The 27598-nt window shown below is 46.6% G+C and overlaps 1 protein-coding gene across 5 annotated transcripts in view; it reads right to left on the bottom strand.

Annotated features, from left to right (window-relative positions):
* Nucleotides 1-1470: 1470 nt before the first annotated feature.
* Nucleotides 1471-27598, bottom strand: part of Dll (homeotic protein distal-less) — a 69458-nt gene continuing 43330 nt past the window's right edge. For 4 of the 5 annotated variants that reach the window (XM_076385210.1, XM_076385212.1, XM_076385214.1 and 1 more), the window contains exons 3-5: nucleotides 3964-4135; nucleotides 2363-2675; nucleotides 1471-1602 (exon numbers count right to left, since the gene is read on the bottom strand). In XM_076385210.1, coding sequence (XP_076241325.1) covers nucleotides 1584-1602; nucleotides 2363-2675; nucleotides 3964-4135 — 504 coding nt within the window. In that variant the 3' untranslated portion in view covers nucleotides 1471-1583. Of the gene's footprint in view, nucleotides 1603-1773; nucleotides 2676-3963; nucleotides 4136-27598 lie in introns of those variants that run through there. The other variant, XM_076385211.1, reaches the window with a different exon arrangement.

Genomic DNA, 27598 nt, shown 5'->3' with positions numbered 1-27598 from the left:
CGCAAAACCGCAACCGTCTTTTCTGCGGTTTCGTGGTGTCTCTTTGAAAGCTGGCTGTTGTTCGCGAGACGCGCAAGATGGCAAAGGTGAGCCACCATGGCCGACGGAAAACGGTAAAAACAGCGTAAAACCCCTCCAGAACCTCTGCGTTACCAGAAGGTTCATCCAGCGGACGGCGAAGGTCATCCAGTATTCTGTAATCCCCACACGACAAGCTTTTAAGCTCCCAAGAATAAGCCTCATTGAAATTTCGCGCCACAACACTTCCTATTAAAAGAAGGGTGACGAAAGTGTTCCCGAAACCCACTTCCAATATCTGAAATCAAAGCTCCCCAGAAGACAGTCCTGACTTCAATGACCACCAGGCATCAGAACTGTCCCAGTGGAGCCAAGGATCCTTTCCACTCGCCCTTCCCCCAGATTCGCGCTCGTACTTGCATTCTCCGCTCCTTTTTGGAGGAGGCCTCGGTTGCTTCATCCGGAAAGGAGGGACCGGTGATTACGCCGCGCCACCGTGATTGCCGAGATCGTTTGACTCACGAAAATGTCATTAGGATTTCATTACTTCCAGCCGCCTCGGGAGAACGACTCGCCGAGTTTGTGCAACGCGTCCCCTCCCCCTGTGCCCCTTCCCCGCCCCTCCCTCTGGCCCCTCGTCGTTAGCCTTTCCGCTCTCCTCCGCCTCTGTTCACGCTGTCGTCGCGCATTCGATCCGCGAGATCCAGCTTCCAGCACGAAGTGGGTCAACGGCTCGGTTGGGCAACTGTCACAAGGGGGATCGACCGATCTAACGTCGATTGACATTTATGCAAGGGATCGTGGCCGGGCCGCAGAGAGGTGGCGAAAAATATCCTTTGTCCGAGCGAGGATAATTGTTCGCCGCCGTTTCGCGGTACCGACCGCTATCTTGACATTTAACGAACCTATGGTGTGTAATCGCTTATGATCATTGAAGCCCTGGCGATAATCGATCGTTGGTAGATTGGTTGATCCTTGGAGTCCGTGTTCCTTGGGTTGGATGGGATGAAGGAGAGGACTCGGAGAGTCCTTTGTTTTTGGTGCGTCGCTGGGTGGCAAGTTGTGAACCTTGACCCTCCTGGGCTTAGGAGCGAGTTCCTCTTAATTTAGGGTAGCTGAGGAGTGTTTGAGAGGTCGAACGAGGCTGCTCGCGATCACTCGATGCACGATCGTTCCTGGGCTGGTAGAGTCACTGAAACTATCGAAAGAGTTGCGAGCCTCCCCTTGGTTCCTGAGGGAGCTCGGGTCTTCGATCGTTTTGGAAGTCTTTGACGGTCCAGGATGCGCTTTCACACGGGCTAAATTACTATTTGTAGCGTTATTACCTTTGCCTAGCGAACATGTATCACGTCGCGATTTATCTTTCACTTCGACGGACGGCCCGCGTTCGGGGTTCGGACCCCGACTCAATTCGCGAGTTTGAAACGAAACAGAGAACAATATTAACATCGAATTCCATCGCGATAGGTGCTACGCGTATTCACACTTTGGGGCAGGGCCGCTGGCACGTCCGCGGTGCTACGAAGAAGCGGTTCCTCCTGAACACTGCTCGAAGGACATCTTCGTTAAACCGCCGGCCACACCCTGAAAAATACCACAAACGAACGAGCTATTAGAACCCAACCCTCCTGTCTGTGATGAGGGTCTTCGGGGGAATCAAAAGGTTGGTTGAAATTCTGTGTATTGATACAGCATAAACGTGGTTTGAAGTTAGTCTTTGGGTTGAAGTATGAGGATCTTGCGTACAGATCAATTTCAGAATAATTTCTTTATTTTCATTTTGGAACATATATTGTTCGTACAAAGTGTCAGAACTAAGGTATCTCTAAAATTTGTACAATTATCGTACGTCTTATAAATCAACCTTTTCACTCTAACAATTTTACAAACTCAATACTCCGCAAATCACACCGTAAAAGCAAACAAATATCTCACAATTAATCACGGATCTTAACATCCTCCACGCAGGACCATTCCTACTCAACTATCTTCTCTTACTATTTGTCTCTATTTCTAGTAACTATCATTAAATAAAAATTGTATACAAAAAGAGAGAGACACGTCTCAAAGTCCTTAAAAACATCCTCCTTCGCGCATTTTCTCCCCGAATTCACTTTTTATGTACTCCTTCAACGACTAACCCTTCAACGACAGTGTATTTTTACAATTGTTGACGGATTTTTGGATCTAATAATAATATAAGAAAAAATGTGATTTCCAAAGATGTACCAAATCCGTCGCTGAGGGGTTAAAAGCAAGACTCTTCACCCTCCCTCCACGTGGTATCGCAGACGACCAGTTGATGACATTTGTCAATCCACCGAGGTCCAGAAGTGGCACTTACGTGAGTAGTCCAGGATTGGGGTCCGCCTGATACCAGGAGTACTGTGGCATGTAGCCCGCGTGGTGCGGGGGTGGTGGTGGCGGGGGTGGATGGTGGCCAGGCGTGTGGGGGTGGTGGTGGGTGTGTGGCGGCGCGTGTGGATGCGGATGGTGCTTCATCTCGCTTGGCCAAGAGGGTGCAGGCGGGCTCTCGTTGTGCTGAGGCGACATCTCGCTTCCGGGGCTCGAACTGCCGGGGGTGTGACCCCCTGCGCCACCCCCCATGCCACCCAGGTAGCCCGTCGTTGGGCTGCCCGACACGGAACTTCCGCCTCCTGAAACGTAACGGAGAAGAGTCGAGATTAGTCCTCGAGATATTGACTTATCTAGGGCCTAAGTTAGGCATTGGGTACCTTTGGTAGCTTCAAAGTTAATCGTTCTTGAATCGGGGTGGTTGAAATAAGGTAGAATAAGAAAAAAAAAATCTTGAAAGAAGAGGTCTTTATCTCGTATTGTGCAATTTTATTTAGTGTCTATATTTTAATTTGCTATTCAGCTACGAGGTAGTGTTGCGGGATACTTGGTTAAGTGGTTTCAAACTCTAAATTCTGACAATCACTATTTTCACCCTTATGTCGCCCTCACTATTCGCTAGACCTCGCTGCATTCCTTCCACCCAGAACATTAAGCATGCACACACTTGTAGTTATTATTCACTCATTCCAACGCACACGTTCCCCAAGTCCTTCTTTCTAGCAGTACCCTGCCCCAAATAACTCTCCCACCCCCCGCCACAGCAAAATAGACCGTAGAGATCCTTAACTCACTACCCATTCTCTTGATTAATAAAGTGGGTCATTACTTAATACAGAGAGTATCAAAATTCATTCGCGCAACATAGAAAGGAACATGCAAATATTAACTACAATTTAGCTGAGCTTCGAGGACGTTTCGAAAAGAGTTGCAGTGACCAGGAAGCGTGAAGGAGTCGCCACGCGTCGATGATTCGTCGCAAACTGCATCGGCGCAACTAGTTGTACTATAAAGTTGATCCTGAGATGTAGATCGGCGAGGTTGTCGAACGGTTCTGTGCCAACGGCGTTACGATTCCATCTCTCTAATTGATTTACATCTTCCGACGGGATTCATGTTTTAAATAACGATTGCGCGACCGTTTTCGTTGCAGCGACACGACATGTGAAATTCTTGTCTCTAATAGATTCTCTCTTATCTACAGAATTTTCTTTTACTTTTCTTTTGATCAAGTAAGTTATTTACAGACTTCTGCTAAGTAATTATTTATAGAAGAAAGGCACTTAGGATCAATTCTAAATGAACACAGTACATACATAGAACCAAACATGCATCTCTCAATTTTTTACTAATATTACCTAAACTATGCAAAGACAACTTAATCCTAAAGTGACAGGCTAGGGTCTTCCATAACTCTAGACAAATTTTCTATCTACATAAATATACAAAAACTGGTTTAGTGAACCATTTACTAGTCTGAAAAAGTAGTATGCCATTCCAGGGCTAGCATCAAGATACTACTTCAGCTTGAAAAGCCGCTAGTTTTCCATTTTCTTAGATGACAGATAGGTTCGATGACAAATAGCTTACCTCCTTGCATAAGACTTCCTGGTTGACCCGGTTGAGGGGATGGTCCTCCGGGCAGAGCGGTTCCACCAGCCAGGAGGCTGCCGTGTTGCCCTCCGCCGCCTCCGCCGCCTTGCTGGGCCGCCTTCATCATCTTCTTGTATTTACTTCTTCTGTTCTGGAACCAGATTTTCACCTGCAACAAAAATCGAAAAGAACGGCTCGGTCAGGTGAAACTCGTTTCGCGGGTTGTCAGTAGCTATTGCTGGCTGGACCAGGGGGGAAGAAGAAGGGGAGTCGGTCGCTCCGGTTGATGTACTATTTAACGTAGTTCCAGAGACGTGGGAAGCCGGTAATTTTCACTGTCTCTGCCGCTGTCCTTCCGTCCGTCAAACATCCGATAATTACAGGCACCGATATATGAGTTTCTGGAAGTACACACGCGCGAGCGTAATGATACACGCTTGTTTCGCCTGGTCGTCGTTGCTAACAGTGTTTCGTTATTGCGGGCCCCAACTTCGGGAATGAAGTCAACAAATGCTACAAAAATTGTCACACGAATGCACGGCCCATTTGAGCGTGTAATTAAGCCGCGTTTCAGTTTCGGGAAAGTACGCTTCCGGCGAACTTGAGTACCAGGCGTTAACTCGTGCCGACTGAGCGTTAAATTATGAGGCTTTGACTAGAGTACTTCTGATACTGGAACCGACGTGTAACCTATTTGTATCGCTTTCATCGATCAAAGTGCTGAGCCTAATTTTTACAAAATATTCCACTCAGATCAGATCTGGCTACTGGGCAGTTCTAATGTTAATAAATGTCACGCACGACGTACAAAGCCTTGATTGCAAATGACTCCGGAGAGCTCATTACGTGAACTGAATTTCCATTAAATTATTATGAAAACGTATCTATGCCCATAAATTATGAATTACGTTTTAAAACGCATTTAGACAGAATACATACATACTAATTATAAAACCCGTAGGTACATGAATTTTCTCCCCAACTATTTAATTCACTTAAAAAGTTCCATTCATTAATAAAGTATCACTCTTTATACATTACTCAGGCTCGGTTGTCCGCTACCAACAAAATCATATTATTGTCGACAAGTAGATCGTGGCGATCGTCGGAGGCACAGAATCCAACGTAATATCGTCGCATCATAGCGCTACCGGGTTTGATGCCGAAGGAAGACGAAGAAAAAGAAGGAACAGCTCGTTTCGTAACTGTCGTTTCTTTTGCCTCCGTCTCTACCTACACGCTGCATAGAACGAGCAGTGCCTGCAGCGGATACTAATGCGCGAGTGCCGCCGTTAGGATTGCACACGCGGTATTTTTTTTGTGTCTTTGCGATCTATGCGTATGCCGCGTGCACGTGACGTGCTGCTCAATCTTACGTAACCTTGCCTCATAGAGGCTGCCAGCAAGTAGAAACGCTGGAAAGGAGCGTTTCTTTTCGTGTTTCGCGCGAACCGTCTAACCCTTCCGCTCTGAGGAATTGTAGGAAACGGAAGGAAAATCGTCTGTTACACTTTTTTAAGAAGAATGTTGTGAAAGTAGTTTTTTGGGTAACTAACTTCAAGGGAAAGTAGAGACTGTTACTCTGAGTGTGTAGATTTTTGCGTTTGGAGAGCTGAGAGAGTAAATTGGTCTTCTGAGAAGTTAAAAGCTGGGGTTGAAAGACTTCTTAAGGAGCACTCTGTCTCTCAAAATGTTGGGAGCTCTGTTTCTTGAGAATTTGAGTAGGTAGCAAAATTAAATAAAATGTGGAATTTTTTGACACTGTCTTTTGGTCAGCCTGGTACCTCCAACCCCCCTCAATGCTTCCCACACCAAAAACCCTCCACCTGAGACATACGCTCAAATCCTCAAAAGTCAATTCACCAACTCCTTATAAAATACCACTTTCATCTCAGAGTCCTCTCAAGACTCGCCTCATCCTCCGCGTATTCGATAAGACTCACGATTGATAGACACCCAGAGGACGCCTGTACCTCGCGTCACCCCCATTTCCGGGGTTGCGTAATCACCGTGGAGCTTCGGGTCTGTAGATTCACGCGTCGACGACTTTTTACGCCAGCGGCGTCAATCAGAAACCGTACGGTTACTTTAATTAACTAAGTCGGGTCTGTGGCTGGAGGCGGAAAGCGACGGGGATCGGGGGTGGGGTGGCTCGCAGCGAGGACCGAGACTGGCCGCGAGAGGAGCGAGGGGGCGCGTGGTCACGTCAAAACGAGTTCATTAAAACCGCAGTGCGGGTTCGTCTAACCTCGAAAGAAACGCACCACTCGCATTGTTTCACGTTCGGGGGGGAGAGACAGGGGCTGCTGTGCACGGAGGCCGCGGAACGCGCGAGCACGAGCAACGTGTGCCGTGGCAAAATGGCTGCCACCGTGCGGTATCGGCCGAAAAATATGTTGCTGCAGCAACGCGGGGCTTCCCTCCTCCATTCTCGTTGGCGAGCGTGCGGCCCGCGTGCCAGCGCAAATAAATCTCTTTCTAATTGCTCGCTGAAAAAGTCAACTGCAGTTGCATCGAGTAGATGGCGCCCGACAAAGGACCCAGCGCTAAAACCTTATCTCGACGTGGTTTATTTCGTTGGTCGGACGGGCCCTGGGCATTCGCCGGTGTCATGGCTTTGTTTATTGATATTTACAGCCAACGTGACACGGGGTACAGCGCGCGGAACGGCTGGAACAGGGATTGCTTTTGTTCGCGAGCTTCACTCGCGAATTACGTCTCCTTTTTTTCGCTGGGACGCTGGTATCTCTTTGTCATAGCACGCAGGTGCAAATTCTTCGGCCGCCGCTGCTTTCTGCAGGGGTTGCGAAATGAAGGGAGTGGAGATTAATTGAATATTTCTTGAGGACTAATGGCGGAGGAGTTGATGTTAGACTAAGATATAGAGGAGGTCACTTTGAGCTTGAAGACTCTCGTGAATCTGTAGATAACACTTTTACAATATACCCTAATCCTTAAGTTGCTGAAGACACTTCATCTACCTTTCACAGTATCACTCAAAACCGTCCTCCAACCTTTGCAACAAACTCTCACGCTCATTTCAACCCAAATTTCCTAGCATCCCAAGTTCAACGTCCACCAACCCCTCCAGGCTCCTCTTCCCAGCAGCGATTACCGCAATCAGTCTAAGAGCAAGGCCGCGAAGGGACAGTGGTTAGACGGCAGTGGGCAAGGAATTCAGGCAAAAAACGCTCGGTCCGCGGTTCGAAATGTATGCAAATGCGCGTGACGAGTCAGCACCGCCTCGCGACGGAATACGTAAGTACACGTCGGGGAGGGTGCACGGGGAGGGAAGGAAGCAGCGAAAGAAGAAGGCGAAGAGGACGTAGAAGAGGCGTCGTGTGCGAAGCAGGCATAACGCCGACGGCCACTGTGAACGGCACGGTGGCAAGCCGCTGTTATCTCTTTCCCTCCAGCGCGAAGGCGCGCGTACGCGGGTCCGAGCGAGAGCAAAAATTGTCTGCCTGCGAGCTGGTGGTCGCGCGAACCTTTTTCGCGGCACCACGGTGAAAAACAAAGAAGGGGAGGACGCCACGTCCCGTTTGTTTCGTTGACGTCGTCGGGGGCCAACGACGGCTTCCGACGTCGCCCACGGCGAGACGGAGAGGCTGGTAACGCAGCCCCCGCTGTCGATAGCGCCGATGCATACTCAATGAGCGACAGATCGTCGCTGCAGGGTGAAGGAGCGTGAGAGGGGCCGAGGTACGGGGTACAGCAGCAGCCGGGACAAGGTTTCAGAGTAAAAAGGTGTACGGGCATCGTTTCGCCTGCGTGAATCCGAGAGCGCGGCCTGTTTAATATTTATGAGAGGCATCTAGGAATAATCTACGTCTAAATGAAAACGATTCGTGGCAACGCGAGCTCAGCTGTCTTGCTAGACTCTCGCGATGGCTGGTTGTGAGAGACTCAGAAATGTGGAGAACTTTTCATGAGAATTATTGTATCAAGAACTTCATTTGTGAGAGTAGACTCAGGAGACTGAAAAAATTCCAGTCGAAAATTAGTTTCGACTTTATTTAGAGACAGAATGCGTGTCTGACCATGACGGTTTTAATCTACTTTATCGCTTGAGATATAAATACTCCACTGTAGAATGAATTCACAGTAATCAATAGATTGAAGATTAATATACTGTGTGTAGGTCATCCCATTTTGAGTAGATGTGTCTGAGCATGCACGGTCCTATCTACTGACACTTTAAGTCTAGTCTTTCGGTTTTTCCAGTAGTGTCTGTGTCTGATCATGAGCTATCCCTATTCACTTTTCAATTAAAATCTAATATCATGTTAAGAACTTACTTTACGAAGTTTCAACTTTTTTCTTCGCCTCAGAATGGTTGACCGATATTCGTCGCGACTTTTATCGAGTGATGTATGTTGGCCGTAGATGCCGTAATTGGTGCTTGCAAAAATGTAGTCCTTGACTTGATAATACCCACCGATAGCAGCACGCCGTTTCAGCGCAGTTCTGTTAACTGTAGTTACAACCTAGTTACACCAGTGCAAGACACGGCCGATAAAACTTTGGGAAGGTTTCGAAAGGTTATGGTAATGAGATCGTAGAAATGGGAGAACTTCCACGTGTTTGACTCACGCGTCTTGGAATTCCTTCAGTCTCATCATAATTGTTAATTCAAAGATGAAAGTCAAACGACAACGAAGAAGTCAACGTTATAAATAAATGAAGAAAAAATACTCATCGAAGATATAATGGTATACGGTTAAAGCAAAAAAAGCTTTACTCCATTTAATTTCACGGAAGCAATGCGAGGAAGCGCCGACCACCCTGGAGAAGAAGCCAATAAAGAATAATATAAAGTGTGTCGAGTAATGGTTTTCGACAGACTGGCCATCGCATGGAAAGTTATCTATTCCATTAAAGGCTATATCATTGTTCGAATAATCGAAACGGGGGCTAGACAATTAAACACAATTACACTAATGGTGACTGGTGCGTGAGCAATAACGCGATATGAAATCAATAGACCGACGGCTGGATGGTTAATAATTTCTCCAGCATTGATAAGCCCGCGGCTGACATTGTTCCACGTTTTTAACACATTCCGTCTGACCACTGGCCGCGATGCTTATCTACATATAATTACTTTGTTTTCGAATGAAGCGCATCGGCAAACCAGTTTACGCGCGGCTCAGCCTACGCTATCGACATTATGGGAACGTTAACCGCGCGGTAACCGTAAAACTGATTGCTAATTGCATTTCGAAAATTTTTTTTCTTGCCTCGGTTATTTTCGACGCAATCACAATGCGAATTTTATTAACATGCGGTCAATTAATGTGGTATCCTTCCTTGATTGGCGGAATGGGGCTGGAACGACAATACTGGCACCGCGAGAGAATGTCTGACCAGCTACGGAACTTGTCTACTAGTAATTGTGTCTGCTTTTTAAACTAAATTGACTGTCGTGGTTTGAATAATGTTCAGGTACTAATCAATCATAAGAAGCAAATAATATAGGGGAATTTTAATATATCCATGAAGTTGATCCTCACCTGTTGTGATGCCAGTAATATCATAAAAATAGTGAGCTCCTGTGATAGCGCTATAATGCTGTATATATATATCAGGTACAAAATATTTTACTTCCCCATCCTCTAAAAGATAGAATTAGCTTTAATACCATTGTTACTTAATACCAACTCAATCGTTTCGTTGCACTTGATTGCATACAAGTGCACACCATTGATAAATTAACCCCTCAAACAGGATAGCGTTATCCAAGCAACTCTGCTCTTCAAACCATTCCTTTCAATATCAAATTCCATTTATTCCTTCAGCCCCGCTTAGCCAATCAGTGAGCAAACATTCCCCCTACCAATCGAAAGTTAAACCGCTGAATCCTCCCCCAGATTGGGCCCACATCAGACACACGAGCCTCGGATCCTCTTCTGCAACTCGCACGTGTTCCCTCTGTTACGCAACGGTGCTCGAGTTACGACAGGGCGCACAGCCGCGAATTATTTCGCCAATCATCACGTTTCGCCCCCTCCATCCCCTGCCGCCCGCTGACGCAAAATTGGAGGTTATATCGCAGTGGCGTATCGCTCGTTGGATCGAGTTATATTCCCGTGGCGGGTCGATTCCCCGGCGCACACAGCCTGGGACCCCCGTCGGCGTGTTCTGAATGATCCAATCTGTCCGCACAATAAATAATCACGCGTATCGGCACGGCCTACCTGCGCCCTCACCGTAAGCCGAAAGCCGTAACAAACTAATCCGTCATCGGTACCGGACGATACGCGCGGCCTGCCCGTACAAATCGCTCAAGGGTTTTTCAACGGCCAGCAATCAGTGTCGGCTGCGCGGGGAATCGACGCCGAGGCGAGAGCAACTCCCACGCGGAACGATCTGAATTCCGAGCGCTAAGGGAACCAAACGAGGGTGTTTAATTGACCTTTGTTATTGATGATCGCCTTGTGGCTTTGAGGAAACGTGGATGATATTCTACGACTGTATGATATTTTGAGGGGATTTTATGAAGTCTGCTCCGTGCCGAGGAGTTGAGTCTCTAGCTGGCAGTAAAATTGGTGTGGTAAGCGATGAAATGGATAGAGGGGTAGTTTTGGAGGAATAGAGGAAGATGAATATATTCTCTTGGATTATCCTCCCGACTCATCAATTGATTAAAATCGTATTTAAAGAAGACTGTCTTGGGAAGAGACAAAAATTGGCGATGGTTCTTGTTACAACCCTTTCAGTTTTTGATAGTACCAAGAGAAAAAATGTATTTCACTTATATCAATTCAACTGCAGCAACATCCACGAGGCATCGTCAAACTAAATAAATTTCTTTCTCCCTAGGCAAGCATTCCGTCCACCAGCTGAGAGACGAAGAAATTATCCCGAGGCTCAAAACTCGATGACATTATGTTGCAACGATAAAAGCTACACGTGAACAGACGACATATGCGGCGTTTTCCGCGCGCAGTCGCCTGGTCGAGCATGTAAGCAGGTATCGTAGATACCTACGTTTCCTACCAGTAGAGGGTGGCGGGGGTGGGGATAATAACAGCCGTGTAAATGCGTCACTAGGGCCCCGTTCGTTCGCATAATGCTATAATGCCTTTTTTTTCATTTCGCTCGCCCGCTCACTCCCACAATGCAACGTCGGCCTCCCCGTCCCTCTCTGCCGCCCCGCACCGGCCCCCTCGCTGCTTCGGCGATTCCCACTTCCTGCCTGGCATCGGTGATGCGCAGTGCCACCTTAACAACAACGAAATTCCCCAGTGGTGCAACGGCCCCCGCGTGTTTCGCTATTCATCGTTGCCTTTCTGCTCCTTTTTCCCTCTTCTATCTACCGAACCTCGAGGGACGCGAAACGTTCGTGAAACTTCAGCAAATCGATATCTCTGTTACGCTGGAGTATCCTAAAACGAATATTCATTCGATGCTTTTGTTCGAAGTAATTCTTCGTTTCCTCAGATTCGCGCCAAGTGTCAGATACAAATGGATGCTCGCGCGATGGGTTATTCTCTATCGTTTTTGCCATTTAAACCGCGATCGCGAGAATTATTTTGTTCCTCCCAGCGATCACAATGGAGCACGTGTCCGCCGTTTGTTTGTCGAACGGTGGAATCTTAATCGGAAGCGCGATTATCGCGAGCGTTGTTACGAAGCCGCCGTGTCCGAGGCCTGGCGGTATCGGGGCCCAGGGAAAAATGGTTGAAATCGAAACGGCGTTTTACAACGCGATCACGTAGCGGCGAGCAACGGTGACGCTGTGACAGGCGGAATACGGGCAAAGCGGCGAAGCGGTGCACGCGCGTACCCTGTCACCGTTCCTTTGTCCCGGGACCATTTGTTATTTTGTACATATTCATAACGCCGTTACATCATCGCCTACCGATGCATTCTCTCCCGTCCTCTTCCTTCTCTCTACTTCCCGTTTCTCTTTCCACCTGCGCGGACACCGCGCTCGCGATGGCCTCTGTACATCGATACCTGTGCTCGACCTGAATTCCCAAACGAGATTTGATAAAAAGGTTTTCAAAGTTCGGGGACAACTGATGACAACAACTCTCGTTGTTGTGGGATCTCTCGCTTTCTGCGAGTGGTTTCCAATGCTGTGAATGGGTAATTGGGAACAAATTTTATGGAGTGTTCTATGAAGACAATGATGCGACATTTGGAGGGTTTTACCCTTTCCTTGTCTGTGGCCTGACTCATACTGTATGCATTGAAAATGATACATAAAGCATCGATAATTTGCTCCAGTATGCGAGGATACGGGAAGCAAATTAAAGCTCAAATGACTTTTTAGATGCGTTCTCCATTTCACATGACATTATCAGTGTCCCAAAATCTACTATCCACATCATCTGCAATACTTCTTACTACACCACTAATTCTAATGCAAGCATATGCTGTAAACTATAATCCTTAATCACGTTGATGTTCGTATCTCCTCATCTACATTTTATCGCACATTATCTGGGTACCAGAGCATCCTCACTCTAACACCTACCTGAATTTCTTACCTCAGAATATCTGTACTGCTGATTTGTATGCATTTTATACGATATTAAAATCGTAATAAGGCGAGAACGTGAATAAAATCGGAAAGAATACAAGGACGATCCCGTTAGCCATTTACGTGGCGTTTATGATAAAATGCAGATGCGTCGGCGCAAACGTTGAACCGAATCTCTCCCGCGGTACAAGCAGATCCTGCATTACGTGAGAAATGTTAGGGAACCGTTATTGTATATCGTACTGGCTGTCGTTCGCAAGACACAAAGGCCCTATTCATCCGCGTGCAATCGCATGCATAGGAACTGATCCTGACTTCCAGCATGCCTCGCATCGCTTCGCGCCATCCTCCACGGCAACGGGTACCTCCTTGCTCGCTCAACCTCGTTAGATCCCGGTAAAAGAATAATATCCGGCCTCAGGGCTGCCGTTTCACTAAACGAGATCCCGATTATACCATGCTTCCGACACTTTCTCCGAAAACTCTCATTCTGCACACCATCGATCAGACGTCTGAGTACGCTTGTCGAGGAAGTTGATAAAACGTTGAGATACTCATCGGCAACTTATCTTGCGTCTTGTTGGTCATTGGCTTCTTGGGAGTAGCACATTTTCAGTCGAACAGATTCTCGTTACGTAGCTATTGTCGGTATGCTTAATTTTTATAGAGATGAAATTATTCGAATTGGGGAAGATTAACTTCAAATTTTTTCAAATTTCAAAGATCGAACCTTCAGAGAACTAACGAAGTAGATTATCCAGTCCTGTGTCAGACAAGGATTCAATGACCCAGCAATCATTGTTCAACGAGCACTAGCCCAATCTTTAAAAATTCATCTCCACAAAGAACAATACTCTCCAAATGTAGCTTCTTTTCTCAACACCAATCAGAGTTCCACACATCACTCGCACTCTCACATCCATGACACACTTCAAATCCATTACGAATCAAGCCAGTTATTACCGCATAAAGAGAACGCAGAGGAATTTCGCCGAGTCCATCTAAGGAGGATTCAAAGCTGAAAGGACATCGGAACAGCGAAGGGGCCAGGGTCCCCATTTCGGGGCGCCTGTCGTTGGCATAATTAACAGTAACGCGGGGAGTCAGTGGGCCCACTGGATTCCCAGGCCCGTATTCGCGAGTTTCCACGAGCAGCTCTCCTGAATAAGTCCTCGTTTGTAGGTGGATACCTTCGTCACGGTGAGCGGTTCGCACCATGGTTTACCGGACAATCGTGGTGGACGCGCTCGAGGACGATGAGCGGAGACAGGCCAGGCGAGAGGGAGTGAGAGAGAGAGAGAGAGAGAGAGACAGAAAGGCAGGTAGAGAAGGAAGGAGAGAAAGGGAGCAAGAGAGGGGGAGAGAGAGAGAGAGAGAGACGGAAAGAGAAGGGACCTTCTTCTTGGTAGCGGCCGCGGAGGAAGAAAACGAGGGACCATCGGGAACAGGGGGGCAAGAGGCAAGGAGAATGTCGTGCTGTGCTCATCGAGGTGTAGATCCTCGTCCCCTGGGTCGTTCCTACGCCGTGGTCAGCGTCCCACTAAGCCACGGTCACGTTTACATTCGCGTCCTGACTACGTTTAAATTGCAGTTGGTACGCTAGAAAAATGAGCCTCCTCCACGCCATCGACTGCGCGTTTTTCTAGGAAAAAAAGAAAAACGGAATATCCTCTTCGAGCAGTTTGTACATACGCATCGTATTTACAAGGAGATCTCTATCGTCGTGCCTAAGAAGCCCTCTGGTACCCTCATCTTCGTCCCCCGATGCTACGGGCGTACCAAGAGCGAAGTGACCAACGCGAGTACTTCGATCTCTCCCGTATCGTCGTGTCTCCCTCGTACCGCTCGACATATCGCCTAAATACGCAGAAATGCGCCGTCCCGATAAGATCGTGACAGCCGTCGAGCGCGGGTTTCGCTTCAGCGATCGTTTCGCGCCTGGAATCGCACCTGGCGGGACGCAGGTTGCCCGACGCGGCGTCTCGGTGCCCCGAGCGATCCCTCTCTCCCCTCCTCGTTCCGCGAGGACGTTGTCTGTGCACCGATTAAGATATAAACGACACGTTGTAACACGATGGCCACGGATAGGTCGACCGGTCCCCGCTCCGCTTAGGCCAGCTTTATTCCACGTTCGTGGAAACAGTAAACGCCATTTCAAGCGCGCTCGGTTCGCGCTCCGATGGGCTGCGAGAGCGTTTCTGGACTTTTACGGAAATCGGGAACCTGGGAGCACCCATGCCGCCATGTACAGAGCTCTGCCTATGGTGGCGAATGGCCTAGCCCGAGCCCATATGCGTACGGGCTGCTCTCGAGCTTTCGAGCTCGAAAAAGGGGGGAAAAGAAAGCAGATTGAGATATCGGGACAGGAGCTGATAAACGAGCCTGTTCGAACTGTTTTCTTTTATCAGGAACACGACGGCTGCGTACCGATCGAGGTGCTGGTTAATGGGGAGCTGGAATGCCGAGGATGCTTTAGTTAGTTTTACGATTGCTGTTTTGCGGTTGGTTATTGATCAGTGACTGAGTTTGTTTTTGAGGAGTGGTGTTGATCTAGTCAAGTCTAATCTAGTTGATCGAGGTGTTTGGAGGGTTCGTGGTTAGGGCGTAGCCTATGGGAGTATCCTGAAGAGTTTTTCCTTTGAACTCAAAGCATTCTAATACCCTCACCTTGAATTAAAAAAGAAATAAAATATCATAAACGTAAAGATTACCATGAAAGTATTTAAAACACTCCATAAGAATTAGATTCCAAAAGTCTGTGTCCTCTGAAGTACCAACCTCAGTCGTATGGATACCGAGCAAAGCATCCCCAAAGTGTCGTAATTTCACAGAATCTGCTTATCTTGTCCTCGCGATCTAGCATAGATTAATCTACAGTCACGATCGACCGGCGATGCAACGGACGTCGGTGCATATGCAAATGCAGCAACAGCAACGTGTCTGCTGGCAAAAACTAGACTTCGTCGGTCGTGTTTACAGTAATAAATTACGAGAAGGCTGACCAGCCAAAGAGTCGCGGAAACGATATACGATGACGGAGTGGTCTCTGCCTTTAATCTGAATTATATGTGTTATATCAGACACGTTTGATCACTACTGCATTATATTCCTTATTATTATTAATGTTCCTATTAATGTCACTCCGAGACATGTACTGTAGCACAATTAGTGACATTATACGAAACAGAGAAGAAAGAGCCAAGACTCGTATGTCTCTGACGTCCTAGATGACACTTATTTTATTCATTTATTGACTTCTGAGTCTCATAAGTACACAAATGCGACGACTACAGTTAAGAAATAAACTCCAGCCCCATAAAATCAGATCCAAACCGTAGACTCTTACTTGCACCAGATAAGATCGATTCAGGAACAGCTCTCAGCTCGACCGAACAATTGCTCCATCCTGGTAGCCGTGTGACGCGTAGCGCAGTAGATAAAGTCTTATCTGCAAGAGCAAGACTCGCGTGTATCCGCGATTTGCCTCGGGAAATCCCCGTTGCGGGGATTACCATACAGAGTCCCCCCATCCGAGGATGAAAATTTCCATCTGATCTGGAGAATCGGGCCGGTACACTAACCCGATTCGCGGGTACGATCGCGAGCGGTCCCCACCCGAGGAACGCTTCGTCGGTGATCTTTGGAGTTGAGCGATAACATCGCGGCGAATTAAATACCGACGTTGAGTTTTATTTAGCCTGGGATTCCTGGCAGAAACGCGACCGAGCGACGCGCCTCGATTCTTATCGTGCTCCGTGATTATCGGCCGCGAGAGCCACAGGCCGGTCGGCTTATGAATTTTGATGATATCTGATCGATGCTCGCCGAGAAAAATCCGGCTCGTTAAACGAAAATTTATAACCGACCTATTCCAGTTTCGTGCCGGGGATTTCTACGGACGGAACGGTAAATTATGCACCGTGCGCCAGGCGCATGCACTTTCCACCGGTCCGCGGCGCGCATCCTGCACAGCTTTCAGCGGTGCCGCTTCTGAACTTTTTACTCGCTGGGGAACCGCTTCGGAAGATGTGTTGCGGTACTATGGAGAACGTCCGACCGACGCGGAAAAAGCCGATGCATCGACGCGGTGCACCGCGTTCGCGTGCACTCGCCTATGAAATTATTTGTAGCTACGCGTTTCTTCCGATCGAATTATACCCCTTCGAGCCTCTCGAGCGGTATATAGAAGAAAGGAGTGCCCTGGCATTTTTTGTCATTTCTGTTCTGAAGATCGACGGAGATATGTGCAGTATTCTTTGTAGTACATTTTTTTTTCAGTGTAGTCTCAGATGCTAGGATATTGAAATTAACTTTATTGATGCCGTGGATTCCTCTGAAAAGGTGTAGGTCAGGAGGCAAATATAAATTGAAGTACTCGACAGTAAGGCATCTATGAAATACGTTGATCAGGTGATGGTATGTAGCCAGAGATTGTGAGAGTCGCGGCGGTGTAATAGTTAAAAAATTTGAATATTTGAAAATTTAAAAATTTGAAAATTTGAATATTTGAATATTTGAAAATTTGAATATTTAAAAATTTGAATATTTGAAAATTTGAATATTTAAAAATCTGTATTTTTGAAAATTTGCAAATGTACAAGCTCTAAGATATAAGAATTCGAAAGTTTGAAAATTATAAATCGCTCACACTGAGGCAACAAAGGAAGAAGGACTTAAGTATGTACGAACTACCTTCGTAGCAAGGAGATATTTTGCATCAAATATTCCCACAAATCATGATGTCAGAGCGGAGTAGTAACGCAGACGCTGAATAAGAAAAATCGACGCGCCTTTTTCCCCGATCCATCGTCGTGAATTGCATCCACACGATCGAGTGGAGGATCCACGAGACTTCGCAGCATTATCCGAAGTACTCTCTTGGGTGTATTGCGGGCACATGCAAATTTTCGAGCGGTTTCCTCGTGTTGGATATTGAAGATGTAGGGACGATGAGTTAGAGGAGGCCGAGGGGAGGAATGGAGGGGGTAATTTTAGCCGGGTTGCCGGTAATTTTACGCTTTTACTCGGGCAGGTTAGCAAGGCGCGGCTCGTTCTCGTGGAAAATGTCGTCCTCCTCGCGACGCTCGCTACTCGCTCTCGCTAGCTCTTGCCTCGCCTTGCCTCTACCTCCTCTCGTCTTTGGTAAAGGCCTTCGAGTGGGTGAGCACACGAAAACCGCGAGACCGTACATCCAGATAGTTACGGGACATGACTTCCTCGCTCGCAGGATTTTATCGCCCCAGAAATCTGCTGCCGTGTGCATGAACACTTATGTGGCCGTGCATGCATGCACGATGTACACCAGCGTACCGTTTCGCGTCCAGAATGCTACACTGCTGCCTAAGATTCGCGACTGTTCACTTGCTCGTGATTTGAAGGGAAACGGGGGACTCCGTGATTACAGTTTCACAGAGGACTGCGAGTGTTAGGGTAATCATTTTCCAGATTTGAAATTCACAGTGAACAAATGAGTTTTCAATATTTATATGAACATGCCTACATATGTGGTGTAGGAAATACACACTTACCCACATGAAACTGCAGTTAACACTATTTTATGCGATAGAAATTAACTCTATTATACTGATATATGTATAGATATTTGAAGAGCGTACAAAGGTTAATTAAAAGTCACAGCTTCATTTTCTCAACTCTTCTACTACCGAGAACATCTTTATACGTAATAAAACTTTTAGACCTTCTGTACCTCCCAGACCTTCTTAACCTTCTAGATATTAAACAGATGATACTCGTCTAACTCACAGTTACTCTACTAGACTGCTTACCTACTTTCACAATTATCGTCAACACGGATCACCATGAACAAGAAACTTCAGTACCTACTTAAGACCCTCGATTGACCCAAGATTGAAGGAAAGATTGGCTACCAGAACATAATACTCTTAAAATTCCACGACTTTCATCAATATGGACTTCCAACTTTTCAGAATTATGAACATCGTTTCAGAAAATCATTTCATCTGACTCCTAACAAGCCCTGGGGGTAGTCATTTTTCACGTCACTCTGCCTCTCCAATTTTGCTCACCTCGCTCGGGTAACGGAGAAATCCACAAGAGCGGCGTGTAACAACAACCGTGCGTTTTACGCACGCACGAGTGCAAGTAAGCACGCGCATCACAAAGCACTCGGGGAGAACTCACGCGAGAGAGGCACGGATAAGTCGTCGGTCGAAGTCAACGTCTCGGCTGTTGGCTCCTCGGAGGCTCGACATGAAGGAGCAATCGTTCGCCAAGGAGCAACGAGCGATCGTTTGATAAGGGTATAGATGCGCCCCGGGTGTAGGCGTAATAAATTGTTTGCTGATTCTATTGAGCCTACACGATGAAAACAATGGGGCAAATGAGAGACGGAGGGAGACTGAGAGTTGCCCAGGAAAATGAAATATTGCCCTGGCTTCGCGGATGTCGCTGGCGAAGCACGACCGATTTCTAATGCGAATTTTTAAAGCGTCTGATGACCTACTGCACAATTATAGAAGGTAAAAGATTCTGATGAGAGTATAGAAAGATTTCAGAAGTTTGCTAGAAGTTTCTTGAGATAAATAGTTCCAGAAATTCTAAATCTGTCAAAAACATTAAAGTGACTCATAAGGGTAAGGGAGCGATACTCCTAGAGGCAGGACCTCTGATAGTGAAGTCTGACTATAGTAGCTTGCAGAGAATTCTGTTTTCCAATTCCTCCTTTAATTTCGCCCCAGCCGAGGGTTAAAAATTCCATTCCAATGGACTTTCGAGATGGAAATACCCCTGTCTCGCAGGGGAGGCCGCGGGGCTACCGTCCCACGCGCGCGAAACAAGGAAAAAGGCTCGAGAAAGGGAAAGGCCTTCTAAACCACCGCGGCAAAGGCGGGTGCGCTGTAAATACACATACACGGCGCATCATAGTTAGCCACGGTGATCGTACGCCGCGATACCATCTTCTGCCTCCTTCCTCTTCTCTTCTTCCTCCTTCCTCCCCCTTCGTCCTCCTACTCCTCCTCCAACCTCCTGTTCTTCTTGCGCCTCCGCGGCAAAAGGGGATTGCATAACCTCACCTTGCCGGTAAAACGTGAAACAATGCTCTCGCGTGAGACAGCGCGAGGTGGCGGAGATACGCGATCTCGCCGCGGTGCCTAACTCCTGAAGCGGACTGCGGACCGTTCTCCCTTTTGACGAGGGACGATAATGATTCACAGCGATTAGAACGCCGATGACGATTCCGCGACTCGCCGTTTCCAGCTAACCGATCCGTGACCAACGACTACTGGTGTCGCGGCTCGTTACCGCTGCGTTTGTTGGTTTCGAAGCCTCCCTGGCATCTGGCTCCTCGATTGGCTCAATTAAGGGCAGATCGAGTAGGTATTCGCTGCGAATCCACGATTCTAAGATTGAATTGATGGCTTTAGAAAGTGGGTTAGTGAGATACTACTTGAAAGGGTTCTTTAAAGTTGAGTTTTAGAGTGGTATGTTTTGGGGTGGGAGTAGGTTTTTGAAGGGTATAGGTAGTATTTCTTGAATAATTAAATATTAAAAACCTGAACACCAACTTCAAGAAATTTCACCACATCATCTCCTCCCTCTTCCGTGCCAGTGAACCTGCATTCAATGAACCATGAAAATCTCATATACGTTTTGTCTCGAGTATGGAAAGCGTGGCGCAAGGTTGAGGTAAGTAGGTCACATTTTTCCTAGCTTCGCCAAGGAGCAATTAATACACTCAGTCTTATCGATCCTTCTGTTCGACCGGGTTAAACAGCCCTGATAATCGCGGGAACATAGATCGGCGAGCTTCTCGAGGAAGAATGGCCAGCTTGAAGATTTTCTTCGCGCGGGAACCTACATGCTTATTAAGCCAGCTGCAAAAGGCACGATTTTCGCGCGAGACAATGCACGACGACCTTAAGAAGCGTCGTTTTCCCGGCGCCTATAAGGCGCACGTTCATTAATCTCGATCGGGTGAGTCACTCACCGTGGAGAACTTTCATCGAGGCGTGGGCCTCCGTTCGTTTAAACCGGAGTTGGGCGGTATTCGAATACATTTCCCTCGAGTTTGCGAATAACGTGGATATTATTCATGAAGAATGTGTTACTTTTTGGTGGTTCACAATCTCGTGGAGAATCTTTGAAGGTACAGAAGAATACTTGAACGAGTGAAATTAAAGTGGGAGGAATGAAAGGTGAGTGTAATTGAAAGTTTAGTGGCTGATACTCTTCTTCTTCTCTGAAAGATTTAGTTTTCGGTTTCATAACTTTTCTGAATCTTATTAATTTTTATCTAAAGTGAAATTAGTCATAGTAACTGTTTCGAAACAATTGACATAGTAATAACGATATAGTAGATGATTCGTATTCAAATGAGCTTTCAATCAAGCAAATCTATATTTGAATAAATGTTCTGTAATTAGAAGAAAGCAAGCATTACTCATGAACAAATAGAGACTTTTTAATTTATGGTAATGGCGAACTAATTTACCACTGACAGTAAAAATAAATATAGATTATTTGTCACCTGCTGGTTATCAACCGTACAATTATAGATGTTTTGACAAAGATTTGTTATTGTCACTTGTTTACACAAAAACATAGTCCATTTTACAATATACCTATTTAATCAACACGAACAATTTCCCGCGACTCGACCAGGAAGCAATTAGATCGACCCCGCGAAATCAGTTGAAGGCATCTGATCCCCTGCGCACCGCGGAGAACCGTTACAAGGTGGTGGCTGAGAAACGATTGTTAATAGGACAAATTACACTAATAAAAGGTAACAACGTCAGCCGTTTTCACGGTAGAATAACAATGGCCGAGTCGCAGGTCCATTTGAATATTTCCCTAATGTCCTGCCGCCGTCGGCAGGCATGCGCGCGCTTTTTCGTACGCATCAATGCCCCGTAGGTCCGCCGTGTTCCGTTCGTCGTCTGTCGTCCGGAAGGGTAAGCCCTGCCTACCTTCGAAAACTGTTCCCCGACTGCCCCTCTCTCACTCTCTGTCTGTCTATCTCCTCTGCCGAGGGGGGAAAGCGGACAGCGTGTCCGACGACGTGGCATTAAATTCGTTCTGCCACCCTGGCCATTCGTCCTGTGCGCCGGGAGCGTGTGAGCGTGCGCGTATCCGTTCTCCGGGTCGCGCACGCTGCCTGCTTAGAGAATTTATTGTCTTTTGTAATTGGATTATCGAGCTGTGACCGGCACTCGCACGTGACGCGTTTGTTTTTCGGCCAATTGCTCTCTCTTGGCTTTCACAGAACTTGTTGTTTTAAGGGGTGTTTTTCTCTTAGATCATGGCAGTAGTAGTTGATCCAAGAGGTGGACTGGAGGTTTGGATGACAGTCGACGTGAGTCATGTTGGGTATTGTGAATAGTAGAGTCCTGGAGGAGTGAAGGAGATTGAGAAGTGTACTTTATAGCAGAGATGGAATAAGTATAGAAGTGTCTCAAGTTACCGAAGAAACAAGTTAGACTCATAGCAATGGTGGACTCAGATGATACGACGCCATACTTCTCCGTCATCGGGAGTCGCTTTGGCTGTCGGTATTGGACGAAGATCGATTACCAGTAGGGCGAGAGCTGGTCGAGGGTGTTCCCCAAATGCGGGGCTGCGTTAAAAGCACGCTTAATTTCACCGTGACACGGAGGTATCGCGTTCCGGCCAATCGGAGCATGGAACGACCACGTTGGAAAAAGGAGAACGCGATGACTGGAGCTGTGCGCTGATCCAAGAGGCATCGATGGGTCGAAACCTTCACGGTTTGGAGCACATGATCGACTCCCTCACAATTATCATGGTTCCCATTCTCCTTTCACAAAATCATTCACCTATCAATATTTCAAACTTCTTAAACTGAATATGTGAACATTTGAAAATTTCAAAATTTGAAAACTTGAAAATTCAAAAATTCGAAAATTCAAAAATTCAAAAATTCGAACATTTGAGAATTTAAAAATTTGAAAATTCGAAAATGCGAAAATTTGAAATCAAACCAAAGCACTTCTCATGACTCACAAACTGAAATTCGCGTACCAGAAAGAGGACAAAGGATTCCACAGCACGGGCCTTCACGTATCCCATTTTCTCCCCCACGTGGCGCGGTGGTTAACCAGCCGGAGGAAAAAACGCACCCCGAAGATATAATTCCTGAGCGTGCAGAGCGACGTCCGTGGTTCGTTAATTCCAGCGTGCGCGGCGGCGGATGCACGAGTCGCTCGTTTCCAGGCCACTTTTCACGAGCTGCGCCCGAGCAGGGCTCTTCTAACGGCGATCAGGTGTCTTCCTCGTCGAACCTTGTACCGTAGCGGGGAAGAGCGAAATGGGCGGTGTCGGGCGTAGAACCGAGCGAGCACAGAGTCTACAGTGGAGAGAAACCATAAAGCTGCCCCCGTAACTTAGCGACCAGCAATGCGAGTAGTAAACGCAACCTGAATTTCCATGCAACCGTTGGAAATGAGCGGACATAACGACGCCAAGGAACGTAAAACAGCGACTTTTCAACCCTTCCCGCGGTTTTTGCCGACTGTAAAATCAGAGTTCATTCTACTGGCCAAAAGAGCAGTTTTCTGCCCCTTTTGCTCGGTTTCACGCTTCTTAAAGGCACAGTGGTACTTATTATAATTTAGCTCAGCGAGTGGTCTGCTTGATGCCAGATTAATTGGAGATAAGATTTTTATGGATCATGAAGATTTCTTGTTTAAATATTATACTGTAGTTTGTTGAAAGACTGGGTGCGCTTGGGAAAGTGCTTCATTATTTTCTTAGTATTGCAATATCCATGTCAACTGCAAATGAAATCGTAAAGGGGCCTACTCGAGCAATAATTTCACAAAATAATGAATGATCCCAATTGGAGCCAATTACAATTCGAGTCGATTAACTTAAACTCGAATTAACCTGGGCCCTCGATATTCAGTCTCGTTTGAAATCAATTAACTCGAGTCCATACAATTATTTCCTCCACATAAACGCGAGCTCATTTCAGGAGTATTAACACTTAATTACCAGCCCCGAGACCGCCTCGTTCACCCTCGATCCGCCATTCTCACAAAATCAACAAGACGTCTGGCTAATTTTCATGAATCAATAATTGGGTCACCCTTTTACGATGCCTTTCCCACAAGCCGCTCGATCGTTGACGACACGTATGAAACCGGTAATGCTGAAGACAGTGCTCGGCGATGGTAGTTCCCTAATAAAATCGAAGCTGGGCTGATTTCACGGTTCATCAGGGGACAACGAACCGCGTCTGCGTCGTTTAAATAACGAATCGATTGCGAAGTCGCAATGAGAACTCGCTGGATGGTGATCGTTCTGAATTCCACGGGGAACGTGGATCGTTTGAATCGTATGGGAGGACGATATCAATGGACGCGAATCGCGCCTCCGTACGCGCGCGAAACGATCGTCGATGGTCGGCACGATTTTAATCGACAGGTCGTAACGAGGCGGCCTCATTAGCTGGCTGCCCCTTACGACTTCGATAATTATCCCCGCGCAACTGCCCGCGGAATATATCTCATCGGATCGGCTGCAGGAAGAGCCGATCTTGAATTGCCCCGACGACTTCGCGGATTTCAGGATCGTCGTGCGAAAACCAGTCGCTTGCTTTTTTATTAGCCAATCTCCGATCCTTGAGTTTGGTTTCAATGTAGCGTGAACAGTCGTTTCGCGCTGAGATACGTACTATATACTACCTAAAGGGGCGTTTGCATGGGGCAATTATTGGTCGACTGAGAAGATGAGACTAAATAGATCGAGCAATGCTCGGGGAATATTTAAGTGATAATTTAATATGTATACACTGACTTACCATGGCTTTTGATTTTTCTAGGCGAGTAATAGAATTTTTGATTCTATGATCGAGTAGAGTAGATGTTAGTCTTCTACTCGCTAAAGATCACCGATCATCGATCGTGAACTTTGCATTTTGTGTCTTTCCACAACGTGATTTGTGTATCCCCTTTCGCGGTAATGTTTAATATTAATGTCGAATAGTTGCGCACGAGGTGAAGAAAAACTGCCAACGTAATCTTTATCATGATATGATTTGTATTCTAATGGAGGCATACTCGTAAGCCAATATTGTTGCTTCATACGCATTGAGAACCAAAATTCTATAGAACCTGAGATAACTTTTAATTTCTCTCTCTCTCCCCATAAATTTCAACGTGCCAAGAATTCCGCACAAGCTTAACCAGCGGTTAGCAACACCCAGTTAACATTCAGTTCCCCTTATCGCTCAGATAAACTATGTCGCCAATTATATCTTAATTGTTTTTTTGCATCGAACCGTTTTCTCCGAATTTCTTCATCTTCCTTTCCCATTTCCCCGGGAATCACGGGCCATAAATCCTCATCACGGACGGATTAAGTTCGAGCCCGTAAAAGGGAATCGTCGGGGGATCCGGTGCCATTCGCGGCGCCCCGAAAACTTTCCTCTTTTTTCGCGACGTCCGAGCGCGAAGTTCGCGCGAAGTCGCTGGAGAACGGGCCGTTGAACGGACTCGGCATGAAAGCGAGATAGCGATCCGACAACTTTAATTAACTTTGACATTGCCGCTGTAATTACGGGCGTCATTACAGCCAGCGGCATTGTAATTGAGTTAAGAAAAGCGATTTGTGCCGCGCGCGAGCAACGGGAAAAGTCCGTCGTCGCGTTCGAGCCCACTGATTCTACTTCTGACTGCTATCTGACTTCGACCGCCTTGGTTGACAATTGTCAAATTGTAATATTCATTCTCAACAAACGTGATTTGTATTTAATATGCTTGAATTTAACTTCATCGTCGTGACGTTATTGACATTTAGTGTAATCTGTATTCTTTGTAAATATATAATGCAGTAGAAGGAAAAATTACAGAAAAATTACGTTTGCCATTTTGGTTAATAATTTGTATCATAAGTGTGACTTCTTATAAGCAGAGGAGTTAATGGAGGATTTCTAACATTGTTGAATTTTGGACACAAGATCAATAGCATTTGACCGCGGTTTTCCCTCCACGATTCCTCTTCGCACGCCGCCAGTTAATCTGCCTGCGATCTCGCGGGGTCAAGAGATTATTTTATGAATATGCATAGGTGTTACTCATACATATACATGCGCGGGTAATTCATAATGGTCCACTCCCCCTCGACGTGCAACGACTCCGCATTAATATCTAGTTTACTCTGGCACATTTCGCGCGGCGTACGTCTTCGGGGCGAGACCGAGGGCAGGAACCGTTTTTAAGTGGCTTGTCGACACTTTGACAGAAACACGGTCGCCATGAAACCGATACAACGCCGTCCGCCGGTAATTTTGCTTATGAATAGTTATCGAGCAAGGCCAGAACGAAGGAAAAGGGGAGAGAAGAAAAAAAGGAGAAGAGAACGAACGAGATTCTGAGGTCGCGATAATAAAACTTGTGCGCAAATAAATCTGTCCTTTAATGATTATAATTTGTGTGCTGCCTACTGGAAAATTTCTCAAAGACTCGGGAAAATGATCGTAGGGCGAGATATTTCACGATGTTGACGGGTGACGTCTTTCTTTGCGACTTCGGTGGATGATTTCGCGTTGTTGCGAGCAAATTAGACGAAGATTGAGTGTGGAGAGGCTAAATACCGAGAGATTAGTAATTATATGCTGGAAGTGTTGACTATATAGCTTCTCCTGATCGATCGATGCGAATTACTCTAATTGAATTCTAATGGCCAGGAGGAGTGAACAGATGCGAGTAGCGCGGTTGTTTTACTAATTATTATTAAGCCAGATTAATGGTGGGACGAGTTAAAGGTATCGTATGGTACGTTTGAAAATGTAAGGGGAGAGGGCTGCAAAGTGCTTCAACTTTTAACAAAACACTATACGTACATTAGTTAAATGTTGGCTATCAACAGAAAGGGTTCACCTGATAATGATCACAGCCGCTGTCTTGATAATCCCAGAACAAAGTAGAAGATCCTACATTCAGAGTACCGAGTATCTAATCCGAGGTCTACTTTCGGAGTAGACTCATCTACCTGACGTTCCCGATCTCCACTTAACATGCCGGACTCCCCTGAGTAGAATTACCATTCTAACAGTTATGAACCCAGACAAACAGTAATCAAACACTAGAAGTCCAGTGCTTGACCTAACAGGAGGACTCCAAGAACCCACCTCTGCCTTACTACAACTAAATCCATAGATAGCCTTACCATACCTCCTCAAATCTCTATCCCTCAACAAGTGACAACCACTCTAAATCACCTACTCTCGATACCCACAGTAATTTCAACGCCAGTAAACATTCACAAGAACGTTCAGTAGTACCCTACATCCACCATCGCGGTAACCCCAAAGAATCTCAACGATTTAAGCAAAATCGACCCGCCATCTATCGATCGCACATCACAAACCGCGTACACCTCCTGAATTATACATGATCCATCGTCCAATCCCTTCCCACCCCCTGCGCGCGCCTCTTTCCCTTAAGCCTTCAGCAGCTGGGGGAAGGTACAGCAAAGGGAAGGAAAGAAAGAGACAGAGGAGGGGCACGGGAGAAGGAGCATGGGCGAGCGCTCCGGTATTGATGCATAAAACGTGCATATTTACGAAGCCTGTTTTCACGGATGTGAACACCCGGTATGCGCCGCTCGAGAGGAAGGCAACCGGGCCTCGGGACTGCATCACGAGCGCGCCATTTATTTATTTTACCCCGGCGGATGGATAAAACTTGTTTACGGTACACGGACAGCCGACTACGCGTGTAGAAAGACGCGGGGCCGCGTGCGCACGGGCAGAAAACGCGCGGATCTGCTCGAAACGAACGTCGACAGCATCCGACACGCGCGAGTGGTGCTCGCTCGTCTTTCGTTTTTCCAGGGGAAAATGAAAGTCTGTGGTCGAACAAGATTCTGGGGATGGCTGTCACTAAGAGTGGAGCAACCCCTTGGCTTTAGATTTTTCTTTTGGATTTGCAAAAATCGAAAAGGAGAAACAATATATACACTACGACTTAGGGTGATTTCTGAAGTTCAATGTTTCAGTAGAATAAAAAAGTGTCTAGTGTCTTCCCACTTTTTCAGTGCAGTCATTTTTCAATTAGATTCAAGTACATTTGGCAAAATCAGTATTCCTTTGTTCTTCGAGGCTGTCAGTAATCCGTCGAGTCCCTCGGGCTATGT

This window comes from Calliopsis andreniformis, chromosome 9, assembly GCF_051401765.1.
Source record: "Calliopsis andreniformis isolate RMS-2024a chromosome 9, iyCalAndr_principal, whole genome shotgun sequence".
Classification (NCBI taxonomy): domain Eukaryota; kingdom Metazoa; phylum Arthropoda; class Insecta; order Hymenoptera; family Andrenidae; genus Calliopsis; species Calliopsis andreniformis.
This window is presented reverse-complemented; position numbering and strand designations above follow the sequence as displayed.